Genomic DNA, 21,828 nt, shown 5'->3' with positions numbered 1-21,828 from the left:
TATTCGCACACCCTGACTTCTGAGGGGGGCGAGAGCCGCGTCCATGCACTTTGTGAATGTACGAGGTGCTAAAGACAGGCCGAACGGAAGGACGGTGTATTGATATACCTGACCGTCAAAGGCGAATCTCAAGAATGGCCTGTGATGGGGTATTATCTGAATCTGAAAATAGGCGTCTTTCAGATCGAGAGAGATAAACCAGTCCCTCGGGCGCATATGCGTGATGATCTGTCTGGTCGTGAGCATTTTGAACGGTCGCCTCATGAGAGTTTTGTTCAAATACCTCAGATCTAAGATAGGTCAGAGAGTTCCATCCTTCTTCGGCACGAGGAAGTACCGGCTGTAAAAGCCTGACTCGCTCTGGGAAGGGGGTACTGACTCTATGGCCCCTTTGCCTAGCAGTTTTTCTATTTCTGCGCTAAGTAGGTGTGCTACTTCCTGATTCACTCTCGTCTCGGTCCATGCACGATAGCACGGGGGACAGCGGGCGAATTGCAGCGAATAGCCCTGCTTTACTGTATTGAGAAGAGGAAGAGTTTCATGGCCTGCGTGGTTTTCTGAACCTCAGAAAAGCGGTCGACGATCCCACTCACAACGGGGCCGAAGAGGCCAGAAGGAGAGAGGGGGGCGTTTAGAAAAATGGCTCGCTTAGTCTCCCTCATGTCCGTGAGCGTTAGCCACAGGTGCCTCTCCGTCACAGTGAGCGAAGCGATGCATCTCCCGATTTGGATCCGATTTGGATTTTGTATCTTGGGCCGCAGATTTAGTGGAAAGGTCCGTCGCGCTCCTCAAATCCATGATGACAGCCTGGTCCGGGCCTTTCTCGTCCCATTCACAGAGGAGATCAGCCTGGAGAATTTGGAGAACTGCCATAGAGTGTAGAGCGGAAGCGGGGAGGGCAGCCTTTGCACGCCATCCCGCAGAGGGTGGACAAAGGTGCGCTGCTACTGCCTCTTCCACAGGGGGAATGGATTTGTACCCTTTCTCACTGGCGCCGTCCACTTGGGAGAGCGTTGAGGAGACGGGAGAGTGAAGTCTCGCGGCGAAAGGTTCGCAAGCTCGTTGTGGAGCTCTGGCAGGAAGGGTGCTGACCTAGAGGCAGGCGCATGGCAGCGGCTAGGCAGAAAACACCCGTCAAGCCTGTTGGGCGCGGGCTCCTCAGGCGGGGACCACTCGAGGCCGAGTTGGCCGACGGCCTTGGTGAGGAGGCGAAGTAGTTCCGCGTCCACGCTGGCCCGAGTCCCACCGGACTCCTGGAGCGAAGGGCCGGGGTCCGTGATGTTAGATCCAGACCAGTCTTCACTTCCTGAAGCCAGGAGGGAACAGCTGTCATCGGCAGTGTCTCCTTACGCTTCATCCCCCGAGGTGGCAACAGTGAGGGCGGAGGCCGGCATCTGTGCATCCGTGAGGGAGAGCTGAGAAGGAGATAACGAGGCTCGAGGGGAATTACCCGGCGAGCACTTGTAGGCCGCGGTAGGCTCCGCTGGACTCTGGGAGCGACGCTTCTTCCTGCACGGTCCAGCAGAGGCAGGCGGAGGTGCAGCTTCAGCGTCGAACATGTCGAGTCGAGCCCGCAGGCAGGGCGAGGGCTGCGTGGTCTCGGCCCAGGCAGAGAGCGCAGATCACGTGACGGTCTCCGTCGCTGAGCGGGGCTCGGCAAGAGCCACAGGAAATACGAGGCATTTTGAGAAAAACGCCTCGCGCTCTTTTAGAGTGTGTGTCGCAGCGGCGAGCACACACAGAAGCAGCAGAAAAAGGATATGACGCCGGATAGCGTGGCAGGCACGGATGGCTGAAGGCGGCGAAGAATCGTCCGGCTTCCTCAGGCACTGTCCTCTGCTTGCCCTGTCGCTTGATTCAACGGCGGCGGCTTCTCTCAAGAATCCAGCGATGCGGAGAGCTTCGCTGAAGAGATGAAAATTAGGTAAGCAGCCCCCGAGCCCGTCCTTTTATACGCTAAGCCTTTTATACGCTGGCGGGCTGTGACGTCACGCAGGGCTCAGTGGTAGGCTGCTGCAGTTGCCTCAGAGCAGCCAATGAGCATGCTAGCCAGCCCGCTCTAGGTCTGCCAGCTGCTGCAACGCATTGACAATATATACAAAATTAAGGATAATTTTTTTGGCTTCATATCTCGAGAAAAGATTACTTTACCCGTAGCGTAAGCAACTTACGCAATACGAGAGAACCTCTCGTAAGAGAACTAGTCCTCACTTTAGATAGTTAACTGACCACTACTAAATGCTTTATAACTACCTGAATTAACCCTGAATTACAGTAGAAATACATGTTAATAAAGCATTTATTAACACACTATGTAACTATTACTATATGTCTGAATAATAAGATGTGAATGTACATTTAAATAGTTTATTAATAATTTACTTACACTTTAAGTGATCTTATGAACCACTGACAACTCCTAAATACCTGGTTTGTATATAATGCAATACTTCATTTATGAAATGATTAATCGATCAATAATAAAATATGAAAATACAATTATTAAACACATTATAGTTATGTTTATAAATCAAGAACAAAGCATAAATAGCTGTATTTATAAACTGCTTATTAATGTGTATTACTGCTTTATAAATGATGAATTAATTCATTATTAATGCCTAATGATTAATTAATGATTAATACAGTTATTATAAAGTGTTACCACATTAGTTAATGCACTGTGAACATAGGCGTTGATTTCGGTGGGGACGGTGGGTACGCGTACCCACCAGAATTCGTCATGAGTCATTTTGTACCCACCACTTTTAACTTAACGTCCATAATATAACGTCAATAATATAATAATAGTTTTTTTTGACAGTTTTCAGTGGTTATGAGTAATATGAGAGAGAAATTTGGTGATCGTTGTTTAGGTACATTAAACCACATAAAGCTTTTTCACGTTAGGACTTATATATAAAGCCCATGAGAACCGTGGGCAGTCAACCCACAGCCGCTCCGATGTCCTGCTGAAAATGTGAAGCAGAAACGCTTAATGTCAGATAATGTCCATAATAATTTGACTTTTGGTTAGATTTTTTTTTTTTACCGTTTTCAGTGGTTATGAGGAGCAATATGAGAGAGAAATTTGGTAATCATTGTTTAGGGACCGTTTGGTATTTATGGAATGGACCACTGGAGGAAAATAGGGGAGGGTCATGTCTTTTTATTCTTTGTTGAAGGGGAGGGTCATCAAACTTTTTTTAGTCTAGGGGGAGGGTCACCCAACTTTTGTATTCATGAAAACCGCAACATTTCAAAGTGGCTTGTTTGGTGCATATTTGTCCATGTAGCTCTCTCAGTCTCGGCCCCCCATCGCTAACAGATTGGTCTGACCCAACAAAAATCCATTATAATATTTATTTTATTTTATGTTTCGTGTTTGCATTTATGAGGGAAAAAACAACATGTCAGTTCTCGGTTATGGATGTGACCGCTCTGAAAGTGGCACTAAAAGACTGCTTTAAAACTTTCACAGAGACCTCAAACAGAACAGCTGCCTTTCTTTAAAGTGAATTTAATTTTGTATTAATTGAATCTTAATTGTAATCAATGTTTCATGAACCAATTGCATGGATTTAATAAATAAGAAGTAAATATAGCAGACAATAGATAATCATGACATGAAGGCGCCGGCGCGTGAACTGGAGCTTGTCTCATTAATTAACTGAAACACGGCGTATAAGGTAGCCTACTTGCCCACAGACCTGAGAAATATATAGAAAGCTTGAAATGTGTAGCCTGCTTTTAAACAGAACAATCCAACACGCAAGAAAACAGACTGTTCTCTGCTTATGTAATCCGTATGAAATGTGCATTTCTCTCTGGCGCGTTCACTACTGCGAAGATCGTGAGTCAGCATCGTCAACTTCATCTTTGCAGATGACACTGACACAGAAAACACTTGTTTATTAATAAACAATTTAAATGTCTCCTTGCTATATTTGACATATTCATAATCATTACTTTTGCCGGTTCTTTGTGACAGCTTTTATGTGCTTTATTGGCAGCGCCACCCACATACATGAACACACCACCGCATCAGCACCGAAAACATGGAGATTTTTTTTTTATCAAAAATTGTGATACGAACCGAATCGTGGGTTTGGTCTCTTACAGCCCTAGTATGAGAAAGCAGAGTTTAAGTCGTTTGTCATGGTTGTAAAAAAAACAATGGCTATCTGAACATCTTTGCCAAGCGCAAAGCAGTACAGAAGTAATCAATGAATTATCGGGGAGGGTCATGCCTTTTTTCACAATCATTTTGGAGGGTCACAGAAACATTTATTGCTGGCGAAGAGAGGGTCAAGTCTATTTTGACTATAGATCTCAAAACTCCTCCGGTAGCCCCTTAAATAAAAAACGAACAGTCTCTTAGGTACATTGAACCACGTCATGTCATATTGTCAACATGGTACTTATGGTACAGACCCCTCCTTCGGATGAGACGTAAAACCGAGGTCCTGACTCTCTGTGGTCATTAAAAATCCCAGGATGTCTTTCGAAAAAGTAGGGGTGTAACCCCGGCATCCTGGCCAAATTTGCCCAGTGGCCTCTGTCCATCATGGCCTCCTAATCATCCCCATATACTGATTGGCTTCATCACTCTGTCTCCTCTCCACCAGTAAGCTGGTGTGTGGTGGGCGTTCTGGCGCAATATGGCTGCCGTCGCATCATCCAAGTGGATGCTGCACATTGGTGGTGGTTGAGGAGATTGCCCCTTCTATGTAAAGCGCTTTGAGTGCCGAGAAAAGCGCTATATAAATGTAATGAAAAAAATGTAATGAATTATTATGAAGCAGAATAGTGGGTCATATGTCTAATGCTTTTTGAAAACTTAAGGCTTTCTTCTTCATAAAACGAGTCGGACATCATCACATTTTTGTATACATTTTTATTTATTTACATTAGTAAGCTACAGGACATCGTCTTTCAAAACATGACTTGCGCGAAAGAGGAAAAAAAATGAATGCGTCATTGTACCCAACACTTTTTCTGTAATTCAGTAATTACAGTAATTCTGGCATGATGTGAATGCAGCATTAATCTATCTTAAATTAAAACCAGATTGTTAAATTAGTTTATTCCATTGACAGTTCCAGAGGGTGTGAAGCTGAATCTGGTTCTGTGTGGGAGTGACAGAAGATTAAAATCCTTCATATCAAACCTGATCCTGAACCAGGGAGACAGAAGATCAGAGCTCAGCTCAGGGTGTGTGAGGAGAGACGTGGAGCTTCATGGACGTCTGGTGTCTCTGGTGGAGCTTCCAGCTCTGTTCAACACTCAGATCTCAGAGGAGGAAGTGATGCGTCAGACGCTCCGCTGTGTGTCTCTCTGTGATCCTGGAGTTCATGTGTTCCTCCTCATCATTCCTGTTGCTCCACTTAATAATGAAGACCGAGCAGAAATGGAGAAGATCCAGAAGATATTCAGCTCAAGAATCAACAAACACACCATGATCCTCATATACCAGAATCCAGAAGACAGGACAGCAGAACTAAATAAAGAAACACAGTCTGTCATTGAGAGTTTTGGGGGACGACATAATTTCATTGGCCCCGACACACAAGTGTCCATGTTAATGGAGAAACTACAGCAGATGGTTGAGGCAAATAATGGAGTTTGTTTCTCCACAGAGACATTGTTGGCTGTACAGATGGAAAAACTGCAGACATTTGAAGAAATGAAGAAGAGAATCCATTCATTAGAGACGTGGTTTCAGCCAAAAGGTAATGATCAGAAAATCTGAATGTTTAAACACTTTTTATGATTGTAAAAGTCTACTTAGATTTGTGAGACAAAACCTTAACATTACATGCAGAGTTCAGATGAAATACTATGATTAGCACATGATGCTTCAGTATAAATTAAACACAATATTCTCTGATGACCTGGATGATTGGCAATCTTCACGTGAAGTTTAATATATTGTTTTTAATTTTTATTTGATCTATCTTTAGATTCAAGGGAGAGTGCGGATGAACTGAGGATTGTGCTGGTGGGAAAAACTGGAGTTGGGAAGAGTTCAACCGGAAACACCATTTTAGGAAAAGAAGCATTTAAAGCAGAAACATCTCAACAATCAGTCACTAAAGAGAGTCTGAAAAAAACATCTGAAATCAACAGCCGACACGTTACTGTGATCGACACTCCAGGACTGTTTGATACTGAACTTACTAATGAGGCGATCCAGAGAGAAATCAGCAACTGCATCCCCATGATCCTGCCTGGACCACACGTGTTCATCATTGTGCTCAATTTAGGACAACGATTCACTCAAGAAGAAGCAACAGCAGTGAAGATCATCCAAGAGACATTCGGTGAAAACTCTTTAATGTTCACAATGGTGCTCTTCACCAGAGGAGATGATCTTAACAATAAAACTCTTGAACAGTGTTTGGGAAAACCTGGATCTCCTTTGATGAAGCTGATTGAAACGTGTGGAAACAGATTCCATGTGTTCAATAATAAGACTGGAGACCGAACACAGGTGACTGATCTACTGCAGAAGATAGACGACATGGTGAAAGCAAACGGAGATAGTTACTACTCATGTAAGATGTTCAGAGAGTTGGAAAGAGAGAAACAAGAACAGCAGATGAAGATCCTGACGGAGGAAGTGGAAAAACTGAACAAAGAGAGAGAGGAACTATTGAACAAACATGAAGAAAAGATGAAGAGGGAACGAGAGGAATGGGAGAGACAGAAACAACAGGAAATACAAAAAATAAATGAAGATGATGAGAGAAGAAGAAACAAAGAACAGGAATTTTGGAATGAATATACTCAGAGACTTCAACAAGAGAACAATAGAATGAAGGAAATGATGAAGGAAGAACGACTGAATCATGACAAAGAGAGAAAGAGAAGAGAAGAGGAGGATGAGAGAAGGAGAAAGATAGAACATGAAACATGGGATGAATATTATCAGAAACTAAAACAAGAGAGAGAAACAAGACAGAGAGAGAGAGATTATCTTCAGGTCAAACATGAAGAAGAGATGAAGAGAGTGAAGATGATGATGGAGGAAGAAAGACAATTCATAGCGGACCATGAAACAGAGATGCGAAAGGAGATGAAGAGAGAACGAGACGACTGGGAAAAAAAGAAAAAAAAGGAAAGAGAAGAAGAGGAAGAGAATAAAAAAAAGCATAGATCTAATGAACTTTATACAGGAACTCCAGAGGTTCAGCACACAAACAGTAAGTCAATATAATAATCAGTTTATTTTGCACAAAAAAAAATTATCTGGGTGCAAACAATACCATGCTTTTATTATTTTTTTTATTTTTTTTTTTTTTTTTTTTTTTGGGGGGGGGGGGTACCTGGAGATACCCAGAGATACCCTGCCACCCATCCTCACCACCTGTGGTATATCAGTAAGAAAGTCCAAAATCCAGTTACAGGTGGGAGATGGGATCCCGAGGTCTGTCAACTTCACAATCAGCCTTCCTGGTTGGATGGTATTGAAGGCGGAACTAAATCCAGGAAGAACATCCTTGCAAATGTTCTGAATCAGTCCTGGTGTTGAAGTTTATAAGTTCTTCTTGTTCTTTTATTCATAAAGCACATTTAAAAACAGTCACAGTGCTGTACAAAGTCAAGTAATCAAAACAAAAATAACATAAGATCATCAACATATTTTAAAAGCTAAAGAAAACAAATAAGTTTTCAAGAGAGATTAAAAAACTGATATGAAAGGAGCAGCTGTTCCTTCCATATCATTTTTTAAATCTCTCTTCAAAACATATTTGTTTACTTTAAGTTGTGCAGGCAGGCTGTTCCACAACTTGGATCCCACCACCAAAAAGGCTCTATCTCCTCTGTGTTTCAGCCTTGTACAGGGAACCATGAGTAAGTTTTGATAACCAGATCTTAAGTCTCTGGAAGGACTGTAGGGATGCAGCAGTTCAGATAGGTAACGTGGAGCAAGGTTGTGTAGACATTTGTACACAAATAGTAGAATTTTAAAATCAATCCTAAAATGAACTGGAAGCCAATGAAGAGCTCGCAAAATGGGAGTGGTGTGATCATACTTATGATCATTCTTTAAAAATGTGGCTGCAGCATTTTGAACCAATTGTAAATGAGCAACCTGGGACTTAGAAATGCCAGAGTGCAGATAATTACAACAGTCCAGTCGAGAGGTTATAAAAGCATGTATAGCTATCTCAAGGGACTTCCAGGCAGAAAATTTGTCATTTTTGAAAGAAGATGGAGCTGGAAGAAGCTAGAGGCAACTACCGAGGAAATATTAGCCATTAGTGTTAGCCGACTGCCAAGAAGAGAACCAAGGTTCCGTACAGACTTTGAATAAAAAGGCCACAGACTTTCTAAAGTAGAGTTATTAAATTTCGAATTTGTCAGATGGGCCAAAGACTACAACCTCAGTCTTTGAGTCATTTAACGTTAAAAAGTTATTTGCCAACCAGAGCTTTACCTCATCAAGACATGCAAATAAAGACTGAATTGCAGAAGGGTGATTTCTTTTTAGAGGCAGCTAGATCTGGGTATCATCCGCATAAAAATGGAGGGATACAACATGCCTTCTCAGAATCAAGCCTAAAGGAAGCATGTAGAGATAAAAAAGCAAAGATGCCCAAATAGAGCACTACAGAAGTCCAGATTCGAGATGAGCAGCAGAGGAGATAAAATTGCCAATCCTGACAGAAAAATATCTCTCAGTTCAATAAGATTTAAACCAATTCAAGACTGATCCTTTTAGGCCTACATAGAATTCTAATCTAGACAGAGTGATTGGCAGTGTCAAAGGCAGCAGTAAGGTCTAAAAGCACTCAAATCACTTGAGTCACTTGTGTCGGAAGTAACTAAAATATCAGTGCTATGACAAAATTTAAAACCTGACTGAAAATTTTCAGAAATATGGTTTGTGTTTAGAAAAGACTGTAGTTGGCACAACACAACCTTTTCTAGTACCTTATGGCTTTTTTCCATTACCAGTACCAGCTCAACTCGACTCGACTCGTCTCGGCTCGCTTTTTGCTCAGTTTTCCATTGCAGATAGTACCTCCACAATAGTACCTGGTTGTCATAGCGACGCCGCAGGAAACTGCCGTGACATAATCTTCTACGCGACACACACACGCTACCCACACACACAGGACAATGGAGGAAATCGCCATTAACATAAAAGGAACTAAAATGTTGTGGCAAATTCAAAGTCTTTTTGGTTCGGGTCTCAAAGAAATCTTTCAGAGTCGAAGTTCCAGGTCTCAGAAGAATTAACTTTATTGACAAGCAACAAAGTGAGATGCCAGCTGGCCATCTAAAGTTACCATTCCCAGTCCTCATGTCTTATACCTTTTTCTTATCTCTAGGTGCCCAATGGGCACCCTCATATCTATCTCTTCTTCTTTGCCACTCCTTGTGGCCTTGCCACCATTAGAAACATTTCTCCTAGACCTTCTTCTATTGGTGGAACATCTCAAAAACATCTTATATAACATGTTTTTCTTCCAGTGCATCCCAACACCTGCATCTACAGATTTTTGGGTACTTTTCCATTCTCTTATCCCGGTGACCTATTTTCTGCTTGGTATTACTGCATTCAGACTTTTACATGTACAAGGGAAATTCTCCAACAACCACAGAAATAGGTTGGTAGTCATTTAAAACGGACGTGTCTAAGCAAGGCTTCTTGGACAAAAGAGTAACAGAGGCCAATTTTAGGGATGCTGTATAATTTAAGGTAACAGAGATTGTTTTGGCTTTATAGCGGTTCTTTAATAAAGTTATTTTCCAGCTAAAGTTAGTTTTGATTGATTCGCTTCCGTCGCAACAATCATTTGTTATTAAATTAGGGGCCGCTAAGACGACACCATTCTCTCTACACAGACTTTAAACGCGAACCTGTGAGAAACGCTGATGGCGGTCAGATGCGCATTAAGAACGGGTTCTATAGTTATGTGCGTTTGAATATACGTGCGCAGGTTTGGAATTCCCTACAGACCAAACCTAAACAAAGTACTGGTGTTTCCTTATAATTTTTGATACAGAATTTTATTTTATTTTATTTTATCAATTCGGGGTAGATGCGCGAATTGAGTTTCCCGACGACGCTTTATCTGTAGAGTGGTAAAGGGATCCTCCATAGGGAGAGACTAGTTGGCACTTCAGCACTGCGTTCAGTTTTCAGTTAGAGATTGTAGAGAAATGGGATCGAAGGCCACCCAAGAGGCTAATGGGTGAATAACAACAAGAGGGTCATTATAAGTGGTTATCATCTGGGGCCTAAGATTTGAGATTTTATCAATGAAAAATTAATGAAAATATAAATTGAAACTTAATATAATGTCTTTGAAACTGGAAAAAAAATATTCGCAGGCAAAAATGTTGACTTCGTTTTTAATACACTGCATGTTTTACTAATTGTTTTCTCTTTTTTCTTTCGCTGATCTGTACTTACAAATGTGCTTCCAGAGTTTTCGTTTACGCTTCTGAAGATTTCGTTCATGCTCCCTGAGTTTTCGTTCGCCATTCAGGCACATAACTCTCGTGGGGGCGCGGCTAACAGCGGTGTGTTCTCATTGGCTACTGAGTTTTTGATTGACAGATGCTTGACCTGGAAGTGAAGACGTCAGTGTTGTGTTTACATGTGAAATTCCCTTTTTTCAGGGGAATTTGCCACGGAGGGGCCGATGCCATCAGCATGACCTCTGAGAACCAAGTCTGTTTGGGCCAGTAGGGCGCAACAATTAGAATTCCTGTCCCACTGGGGGAAATGCGTACTTATGCAGGTCTGGGGGACAGCTGTGTGCAACTGTATCTGTGCTGATGTGAGCCTGGGTCAGGGAATACCACAGAGCACAATGGGAGGATTCCTGGAAGGCAAACAGCTTAAAACCCCTTTTTCATCTTGGCTAGAGTGACTGGATTTATGACGTCCATCCTCAGAAGGACCATAATTTCCGCCTGAAGGACAGCCGCGCTCTCGGCTTGCACTTAGGTGTGGAGCACATGCTGTATCTAGGCTGACGCCTGGCGAACTGAATCACGTAGCTAAGCAAGATCATCCTGATGAGCCACCGCAATGGGTTGGAAAGCTATAATTATCTTATTAACTGCTACAGTGTTATCTTAACACATTGTAGATTGAGACAATCTGTACATGGAGCGGTGTTAATTTGTCAAATAATGTATACATTTGTATAGACTTTAGATTTGGGGCGATACTGTATGTATAAACTTTAGATATGGGGCATCTATAACCACTGTCATGGTCTTACCAAGTTTCTTTTCTTTTGGTTTCATTTTTCTTTCTTTCTGTTATTATTATTTTTTATTTACCTTTATTTAACCAGGAGAAAAAAAGACTCACTGAGATTAAAATCTCTTTTTCAGGAGTGTCCTGGCCAAAATAGGCAGCCAAGTTTGCATATACAATTATACATCAAAGTTAAAACACACCATTCATTTACTCTCAAGGTTATGTAGTAAAATTTTAAAATGACTACAAGACACCAAGTATTTAGCTTCATTTGTAAACTGGACATACAATGCGGGCATGAGCGCCGCCACAGAAGCAACAGATGTGTATAAACCGGCAGCGTGCTCTGTTACATTTACCCGCGTTAAAATGATTACAGGGCTGTCTGCTTTCGTCGAAAGAGGAGTCCTGGTTTGCGTTGGTGGTTGCTGCACGCGGCACATAGCTGGTGGATTTAGCGGTGCTTGTTCCCGCGTAGGGAAGAGAGGAAGGGTTAACCTGTGGGCACGATGCAGTTGAGTGCGTCACTGACCTTCAAACTGCACAAGTAATGTTTTTGCAACCTAAAAACACCCTGCTGTGGAGATCTGAGTTGAGTGCCCCAGTATGTGCACTGGTTCCACTGTGCGACTCGCACAGCACTTTTGGCTGAAAAAAGTTTATGGTACGTGTAGAAATGCCCACCCCCATAGGACAGCGCAAGCTCGGCTATGATTGCTTGATAATCGTTCAGTTCGCGCCGCCTGTGGGGGAAAGCTGAACAGATGATTTCAGTGAAACGGGAAAAAGCAATTGAAGTGAGTGTTTGTATTTTTCAGGGTAACTGAGAAATCACCGCAATCTATTTGGCGGTCTGGTTCAGCTGCGGGGAGTAGAGAGAGAAGAGTAGAAAGGTCTACATCCGCACCTGAGAGGATCTGTGCGCGGATATTTTAGGATACTGGTGGTGGTTCCATGGCGACTGCGTTGGACGGAACGGGCATCGAAGTTGCTGTGAAGAGAGAATATGGTGATTTAGTTTGTATGAGAGAGCTGGGAAGGGTATAATCCAGGGCTGCGAATGTCAGCGGCGGACTCACGCTTGGATGAGCCGCTGTGGCTTGAAAAGGAAAGTTAGTTGGAGGATATGAAGGAAGGGAAAAGATGATAGGATGAAGTGTGGGCTTGAGCTGCAAGCGGAGGCGGGCCCGCACTTATTTGAGCTACTGGAGCTGCAGGCCACTGGAAGTGGGCGGGGTTGTAACTGTTGACATGGTTGGGCCTGTGTTGCTAGCGGCGATAGCCTCGCGCTAGTGTCTGCTACGGGAGCTGGAGGCCACTGAAAAGGAAAAGGGTTATGAACAGCGGGATTATAAAACTGAGCGGCTGTGGGGAGGCCGCTGGGCCCGGCTGCATGCGGCGCTGCGACAGTAGAAGCCGTGGTGGAGGACTGGGCCTCATCGAGAGGGGAGAGTGCCATGGCGGAATCTGGGGCCCGGCCCAGGCTCGCTGAAGGCCTGTTGCTGCGGCTCGATGGGCGAAGCGAGCTGGATCCTGTGCGGGAAAACGACGGTGGTGACTGGGCAGGTGAATTTTGGGCCCTGCGGGCTTTGCTCTGCCTGTGGGTCGTCTTGGGATTTGACTGTAAGGAAACGTACAGATCATACAGCTCCGCTTTGTTCATTTTTCGCGAAGCCTGTATGTCTGAGTTGCCCAGCGCTTGCCTCAATCAGCTACGGTCCATTTCCTGATAGGTGGGATCGTCGGGACGGCCGAGTGGTAGGAGGAGGCCGGGGAAGAAGGTGGAAGTCTTGCCGGGGGCGGCGAAGATTGGCCTTGGCGTCTTGGTGAGCGTAGGGCTGTTCGGGCCGGTGTGCGGCCGCGTGAAGAAGCCTGGGGCTCAGGTGCGACGTCCGGCGTAGGAGGAATGGTCGTGGGACCGGCAGAGAAGGTGCATCCCTGGCGATGTTTACTTCTTCATCAGATGAAGAGCTTAGTCGTTGAGACATGGTAAGGTTAGCAGAGCTGAGAACCAAGAAGCTACTAAACTGCTGCAAAACTGTCAATGGATTGAGGTGAGACTGCCGAGTGTATACCTCTTACCATTGATTGCTGAGTGCTCTTCACTTGTGTTAATTATCTGAACGTGCTCTTCCCGAACTTTGTTAATAAAACCTCATATAGTTTAATTTGCATCACTGATTAGTCAGCTTAGTCTTGTTTACTTACTTTTGTTTCTTTGGCAAAGACCTCCATTTTTTTTTTAACTGGGGCATTCAGAAACCAGGAAACAATATTTTTAAAGGGAGCATTGAGGTGTTTTCGTGGGGCGTTTGTTTCAGGTGAGTTTACGCCAAAGATTCACAATGAGATAAGCTGAAACGTGTAACTGCTTGAAAAGAAAATGCAACATTCGAAAACCTGACAGTTTACATCAATGCAACTAAATGGGATGTGTATCATTTCCATAGCAAGGACTCTTCACTTCAGTGTTTCCGTCAGCTTTCTGTAGCACAGCTGTTGGACTTCTAGTGAAAACAACTTAACCTCTAGCATCCAGACACACACTATAACCAAACTAACTATATCCAGACACCTGCCACATGACAAAATGCATACAAAATAGCAAACAGCTGATTTATGAGTAACTTCAATGGGAAATGTATGACAGAAGAACAGATAACATTAAATATTAGGTTACAAAAAAATATTAGGCTACTGCTTTTTTCTTGTTCTTTTTTCACATTGGAATAATAATGCTTCTTGTTTGCTGATTGGCTGCTGTTTGTGATAAGCTACCTAATTAAACTTTAAATGTCAAATTTCTAATAGTTGCATTTCTTTAACACCCGTAAGTATCATTTCTATTCACATGGAATGTTTTTTGGCTCCCTGTGAAACTGATACTATACCAACTGCTCAGTCATATATTGACTCATTATTATCTTGACATTCAATGACAAATACATTTTGAAAGATATTATAATAATATATTATAAATATTAATAATAACAATAATAACAATTACTATTATTATTATTATAAACAAGGAATATTCAGGGAAGACAGTTAGCCTACATTTTATTTAATAGGGTATAATTATTAGGTAAAAGACCTAGATAATGGATACTTCTCGTTTTCTCTTGAGTTTTGCACGGATTCATACGAAACTGAAAGCTTTACTTACCTACTGACATCTTCTCCAACCTCAACGGATTGACGGTCCACTCCCGCTGTCAGTGGTGAACAACCGGACTTCTCTGTCGTTCCAGCGTTGCTACAACACCGCGTTGCAATGATATGCACCATCTTCTCTCTTTGCTTGACAGTCTTCCACAGTCTGTCAGTCTTCCATCTCTGTGTTTGGTTAGCGACTAGCTCCAGGCAAACACTTTCGGCGACCGGCATGAAGCTCGAGTATTCTATCTCACAGCTGCTAACTCTCAACAACTGCTTCATTCCAACGCCTATTGCAGCCATCAAAGAACTTGGACTTCAGCGCCATCCGCGATACATCCACAGAAGTTCCCGTCGAAAGTTTGTTTACCACCAGCCTGGCAATTCTGCTTCAAACATTCCCTCCTTCTGGACCACTGGTGCACGTCTACCGCGTCATCAGAGCAGTGCCACTCTCGGTGCTAACAACACTGGAAACATCGCGAGCTCTCAGAACGCTCAGCTGAGCAGCACGGAAAACATCGCGAGATCTCTCCACATTAAGTTGGACAGAAAACGTGGAGTGGATCCTGGTGTACTACGGCCTCTACAAAGATCCACTACAGCATCAACACTCAAAATAGAACTATTCAATACACAATCCCTTACAAATAAAGCAGCTTTCATACAAGACCACATCATGGAAAAGGGATTAGACTTAATGTGTCTGACAGAAACATGGCACCAGCCAAGGGTTTACTCAGCGCTAAATGAAGCCTGCCCCCCCGGTTACAGCTACCTGGAGAGAGCACGCAGCACTGGTCGGGGTGGCGGCCTAGCTGTCATACACCAACAAAACTTGGAGCTGTCCCCCCTCCCCCTGCCTACATTGTCCTCATTTGAATGCCTTGCATTTAAATGTCAACCTCCCTTCCCCATGACAATACTTCTGATCTACCGGCCCCCCAAACCAAACTCAGCTTTCATCCCAGAGATACGTGACCTTCTCACAACACTCTGCACCACCTCTACCAATATTACTATACTTGGGGATATTAATATTCATGTAGACAACCCCTCCTGCCACTTTACAGCTGAGTTTCTGCAAGTACTAGATTGCCTCAACCTCCAACAACATGTCGATGTCCCCACACACTCCAGGGGGCACATACTGGACCTGGTCATTTCGAACTCCGCCCCTATTAGCAACCTTCTGGTGTATGATTTGGGTGTATCTGACCATAAGGCCATCTCAATGGAGCTGTCAATACTGTCCCCACACAACAAAGTCAGGCGTCAAATCTGTTATAGGGACCTGAGAAAGATCAACCTGGACACCTTGACCATCGACCTCCAACATCTCTCCTCTGCCGACTTCTCTTCAGCCACTGAGTCAGCTGACTTCTACAACAAATCTCTAGGCAGTCTCCTAGATCTCCACGCCCCTGTCAAAACTAAAACTGTAAGCTTCTTACGCTCAGCCCCCTGGTACACCAATGAACTCCGGCAAATGAAAACAGCTGGGCATGTCCTTGAGCGTCGTCTCAAGACCTCAGAACTCAATGTTCATAAGCAGGCCTACAGAGAACATCAGAGGTCCTATGCAAGGTCCTTGAGAAATGCACGTTCACTGTTCTTTTCCAACATTATCAACAACAGCCCTGGAAACTCCAAGCAACTTTTCTCTACCATACATGGCATCCTCAAACCGCAAACTCACTTTCATTCAGAAGCAACAGAGGAGAGGTGTAACAAATTCATTACTTTCTTCAGAAAAAAAGTAGACACCATTCGCTCCCTGCTATCTAGTTTCTCCACACTGCCTGCCCCGACCGCTGAACCACAGCCCGAGATTTCCCAACATCTCTGTTGTTTTTTGGCCATTTCACAGCGAGAGGTTGAGGACATTATTAAAAAGATGAAACCATCCACCTGTGCCCTGGACCCCTTCCCCACAGCTCTGGTAAAATCCAACTCCCATGCCATAAGTCCCCTGATCACAAAGGTCATTAACCACTCCCTCCGGGCTGGCTTTGTCCCATCAACACTGAAAACCGCTGTCATCAGGCCAGTTCTCAAAAAACCCACTCTAGACCCAGAAGTCTTCGCCAACTACAGGCCTATCTCCAACCTTCCATTTCTCTCTAAGGTGATGGAAAAAGTAGTTGCCGCGCAGCTCCAGGACCATCTAAAACAAAACAACCTATTCGAAAAGTTTCAGTCTGGTTTCCGCCCTGGCCACAGCACAGAAACAGCCCTGGTCAGGGTCACAAATGACCTGCTGATGACTGCTGACTCTGGCTCTTCATCTCTTCTCATCCTCCTAGACTTGACTGCAGCATTTGACACTGTGGACCACAACATCCTCCTCCACCGGCTAAATTCTGTTATCGGTGTCTCTGACTCTGCCCTTGAGTGGTTATCATCTTACCTTACTGGGAGAACTGAGCATGTCGCCTTGGGAAATACTAAATCTCTGTCACACAATGTCACCTGTGGTGTCCCTCAAGGTTCAGTGCTCAGCCCCACCCTGTTCATTCTTTACATGCTCCCCCTTGGCCACGTCATCAGCCGACACAGAATTTCATTCCATTGCTATGCTGATGACACTCAACTTTACATCAGGACAAGCCCAACTTCCTCTTCCGCCTTGATATCATCCACTCTGACCACCTGCCTGGAGGAGGTAGAGGCGTGGATGAAACAAAACTTTCTGCAGCTAAACAGCACGAAGACTGAAGCCATCTTAGTTGGCACTCCACACCAGGTTCGGTCATCTGACATTACCAGCATCACCTTCTCTGGCCAAAATATTCCACTTTTAACATCAGCCACAAACCTGGGTGTTAAAATGGACTCCCATCTGACATTTGAGCCTCACATTAAACATCTCTGCAAGACCTCCTTCTTCCACCTCAGGAACATTGCCAAACTTCGTTCCATACTCACCTCTGCAGATGCTGAAAAGCTTGTCCACGCCTTTATTTCCTCCAGGCTGGATTACTGTAATGCGCTCCTTACCGGGATCTCTGAAAAAAGCCTTCAGAAGCTACAGAACATCCAGAACAGCGCCGCTAGGATCCTGCTGAGGGTACGCAAATATGACCACATCACCCCCATCCTCAAATCACTCCACTGGCTTCCTGTCTCACTCAGGATTGAGTACAAGGTCTCTCTACTTACCTATCAGTGCATCCATGGTGAAGCCCCCCCCCCCCCCCCCCTACCTCAAGGAACTCCTTACTCCACAGACCTCAACACGTGCCCTCCGATCTGCCTCTGCGTATCTCCTGAAACCTCCCAGGACCAAGCTTCGTACAATGGGAGATCGGGCTTTCTGCTCAGCTGCCCCTAGTCTGTGGAATGCTCTCCCTGACTACCTGAGGACACCACAGACTTTGGATGCTTTTAAACGAGGCCTTAAAACCCACCTTTTTAAGAGAGCTTTTGATTGAACTCCCTTTTTCTGTTTTATCCTTTTTTTTATCATGTAGCACTTTGAGATTTTCTTAAATATAAAGTGCATTACAAATTAAATTTATTATTATTATTATTATTATTATTATTATACGTGGGTGCTGGCCAAAAAAAATAAACATTGAGAAACACTGGGTTGGACTGTTGCAAATAGTTTACATTTTAGGATTGAGTTCAACACATGCTTCTTATGGTCCCAAATGTAATCAGTTGTTAATCTCTAAACTCTATTATTGTCATTTTCAGATGAAGAAGATCCAGGATGTTTGAGAATCTTGCTGTTTGGGAGGACAGGAAATGGAAAGAGCGTCACAGGAAACACTATCCTCGGAAACAACGAGTTTCACACTGAAGCCATTTCGCAGTTGGTGACCACTACTTGTAAGAAAGGAGTTGGTAAAGTTGATGGTAAATCAGTAACTATTGTTGATACTCCAGGACTCTTTGACCCTTCACTGGCAAATGAAAAAGTGGTTGAAGAAATAATGAAGTGTGTTTCACTGTCCGCACCTGGACCTCATGTGTTCATCATTGTGTTGAGTTTGGGAAGAATCACTCAAGAGGAGAGAGACACTTTAGACATGATAAAGATGATCTTTGGCCCAAAAGCAGCAGATTTCAGTATTGTTCTCTTCACTAAAGAAGATGCTCTGAAGAAACAAACAATAGAACAGTATGTAGAGACAAGCAAAAATGATCAACTCAAGAAACTGATAGGAGAATGTGGAAACAGATTCCTGGCTTTTAACAACACAGAAACAAAAGACCAGAAGCAAGTTACTGAGCTGATAAAGAAGATAGAAGAGGTGAAGAAGTCTAATGAGGGCCGATACTTCACTAATGAGATGTTTGAGGAGGCGGTGATCTCCATTCAAAAGAGAAGGAAAATTCTAGAAGAGAATAAAAGAACAAATCAGGATCAAGTTAAAGAATTAGAAAACAACTATAAGATGGAAGTCAACAGCATGACAAAGAGACTGGAGGATAAGAAACAAAAGATAGATGATGTGAGAGTGAGTCTGGAGAACAAGTTCAGTCAAAAAGAGGAAACACTGAGGAAAGAGTTTGAGGAGAAAGAAAAATCAGAGCAGAAGAAACAAGAGATGGAGGATCAGAAACGATCAGAAGAGGAAGAACAGCGAAGAGCTGAATATGATCAGAGAATAGATGAGATAGAAAATCAGAGATTACAGTATGAAAAACAGCAAAAAGAAAGAAAAGAAGAAGATAGCAAGAGAGAAGAGGAATATAAACAAGATCAGGAAAAAATGAAAAGTGAGCAGGAACACATCATGGCAGAGTTAAGAAGAAAACAGGAAGATGAGATAAAAAAGAGAGATTTAGAGGAACAAATGAAGAAGGGACAAGAAGAGAAAGAGAGAGAAGAATGGATGAGAAAAATAAAAGAGGCTGAAGATGATGAAGAGATTCAAGAGGAAATTAAACGACAGCAGAGAGAATGGGAGGAAGAGAAGAAACGACAAATGAAAGAACGAGAGGAAGAGGAAAGAAAGATAAAAGAGAGATGTGAGGAACAACTGAGAGAAAAACAAGAAGAACTGGAGAAAATGAGAAAGAGATTTGAAACCAAGAGAGAAGAAGAAGAACAGATGATAGAGGATGAGAGAGAAAAACAGAGAAGAGAGAGAGAAGAAAAAGACAGAGAACATGAAGACAAGAAAACTGAAATGAAAAGACATTATGATCAGCTGGAGCAAGAGAGAAAAGAGGAGTGGGAGAGGAGAAAACAAGAGGTTGAAGACAGAAGAATGGAGAAGAGAAAGAGATGGGAGAAAATGATGGAAGATCTGAAACGAGAGCTAGAAGTAGAGATCAAGAGAAGAGAAAGAGAGGAAAGAGAAATAATTAGAAGAGAAGAAAAAGAGTGTGATGAAATGAAACAGAAACATAAAGAGGAAATAGAGAAGATGAAAAAGAAACATCAAGATGAAGCCAGAAAACAAGAAAAAGAATTGAATGATATCAGTGAGAGAAAAGAGCAGCTCAAGGAGAGGCTTGAAAAACTATATGAAGTGAAAAGGTCTCAAAAGGAGCTGAAAGATAAACGGTGTCTTGTCATGTGAAACAGCTTTAATCATCATTGATGAGCCAGATAGAGGATGGATGGATAGATGATAGATGGATGGATAGATGATAGATGGATGGATAGATGATAGATGGATGGATAGATGATAGATGGCTCTTGTCTTCTGTAGTGAATGTGAAGGGTTTCTGTATTTCTCTTTCTCTCCATTCACTTAATCAGGGCTCTTGACATTCGCTCCTGTCCCGCAGAGTTTAACAGAGCTGAACTAAAGTGATCATGCGGAATTCATTTTCTCTTGGTAGATTTTAAAACATGATGAAACAACATGAATTATAGCAGACCTTAAAAGACAAAAAAAGACAGAAAAGAAAGAAACAAACTCAAAGTCTGCTATTAATATCATGCGTAATCTGACCCTTCTTAATCCATTATGCTGTTCCTTTTTATTCTCTCTATTTTTCATCAGATCAGTAATTACTGAGAGAAAACACATTTTATTTTATTTCATGTTTTTGTTAATTTCTAATCATACAATAATTTTCATTTAATTATTCAATTTAATTATAAAACCATTCATTATACATTTGAACCATTTAATCGTACGTATCATTTTCCTTGCTCTTGTACTTGCTATTGTTGTTTAATCTTACGATTGTGTGTTCTCAAGGGATATTTGTCTTCAAAATTCAGAGATAAGAGAAGAATGTCTCCGTTTCAGTGTTGTGAAGCATTGATTTTGCTTTGGTAAAACAAGATTGTTGGATGCATGCTGGACAGTCGAGGTTCTGACTACACTCAGACGAAGTAAATAAAGTTCAGACTAAGCCAACAACATTCGAGCCTCAAGCTTCATCCCTGCTTTCTGGTATTTCATGGCTTTCTCTGTCAGACGGATCTAATATTTCTGATGGGCGGACTCGATCAAACACTGATCACAACTGATACTTAGAAATCATAACTATTTTGAGAGATAAAGGAAGTTATTATTTACTTTGGATGTTGTTTTCATTTAATTATTTGTAACATGATCTGAACATTATTCACTGTAATCTGAACGTTATTCACTGTAATCTGAACGTTATTCACTGTAATCTGAACGTTATTCACTGTAATCTGAATGTTATTCACTGTAATCTGAACGTTATTCACTGTAATCTGAATGTTATTCACTGTAATCTGAATGTTATTCACTGTAATCTGAACGTTATTCACTGTAATCTGAATGTTATTCACTGTAATCTGAATGTTATTCACTGTAATCTGAATGTTATTCACTGTAATCTGAACGTTATTCACTGTAATCTGAACGTTATTCACTGTAATCTGAACGTTATTCACTGTAATGTTATTCACTGTAATCTGAACGTTATTCACTGTAATCTGAATGTTATTCACTGTAATCTGAATGTTATTCACTGTAATCTGAACGTTATTCACTGTAATCTGAACGTTATTCACTGTAATCTGAATGTTATTCACTGTAATCTGAACGTTATTCACTGAATCTGAACGTTATTCACTGTAATCTGAACGTTATTTTGGAAATTACACTTTACTTTCACATATTCAGTAATTTACTGGTGACAAGCACAAAATGTGTCATTCACACAGATCGTGTGATGCTGTTATTCTGAACAGTAACCAGATAATACATTCTACAAACAGTTTAACAATACATGCAGATATGTTCAGCAATTTGTTCTGTTTGTAAAGAAACATACATACATAATCTCATACATAAATTATATCTGTGATAGGTGCTATATAAATAAAGTTTACTCACTTACTTAGTTGATTTTGATGATTTGACCAGTTTATACAATTATTCCCCAATCATATTTTGATACTGTATTAGATGTTTGCATGGTTAATATTTTCTTTCTAAAAGTATTAATCTTTTAAGTAAAGAAATTCATAGTCATTGGGCCTCATTCACGAA

The 21,828-nt window shown here is 42.3% G+C and overlaps 1 protein-coding gene across 1 annotated transcript in view; it reads left to right on the top strand.

The window, feature by feature from the left end:
• LOC311295721 (uncharacterized protein) overlaps positions 1–21,183 on the top strand; it is an 82,227-nt gene extending 61,044 nt beyond the window's left edge. Inside the window, exons 4-6 of the mRNA XM_084417212.1 lie at positions 5,100–5,732; positions 5,964–7,205; positions 18,089–21,183. Coding sequence (XP_084273338.1) covers positions 5,100–5,732; positions 5,964–7,205; positions 18,089–19,926 — 3,713 coding nt within the window. The 3' untranslated portion in view covers positions 19,927–21,183. The remainder of the gene's footprint in view (positions 1–5,099; positions 5,733–5,963; positions 7,206–18,088) is intronic.
• The last annotated feature ends 645 nt before the right edge of the window (positions 21,184–21,828 follow it).

Source organism: Rutilus rutilus, assembly GCF_951802725.1.
Source record: "Rutilus rutilus genome assembly, chromosome: 8".
In the NCBI taxonomy this organism is placed as follows: domain Eukaryota; kingdom Metazoa; phylum Chordata; class Actinopteri; order Cypriniformes; family Leuciscidae; genus Rutilus; species Rutilus rutilus.
This window is presented reverse-complemented; position numbering and strand designations above follow the sequence as displayed.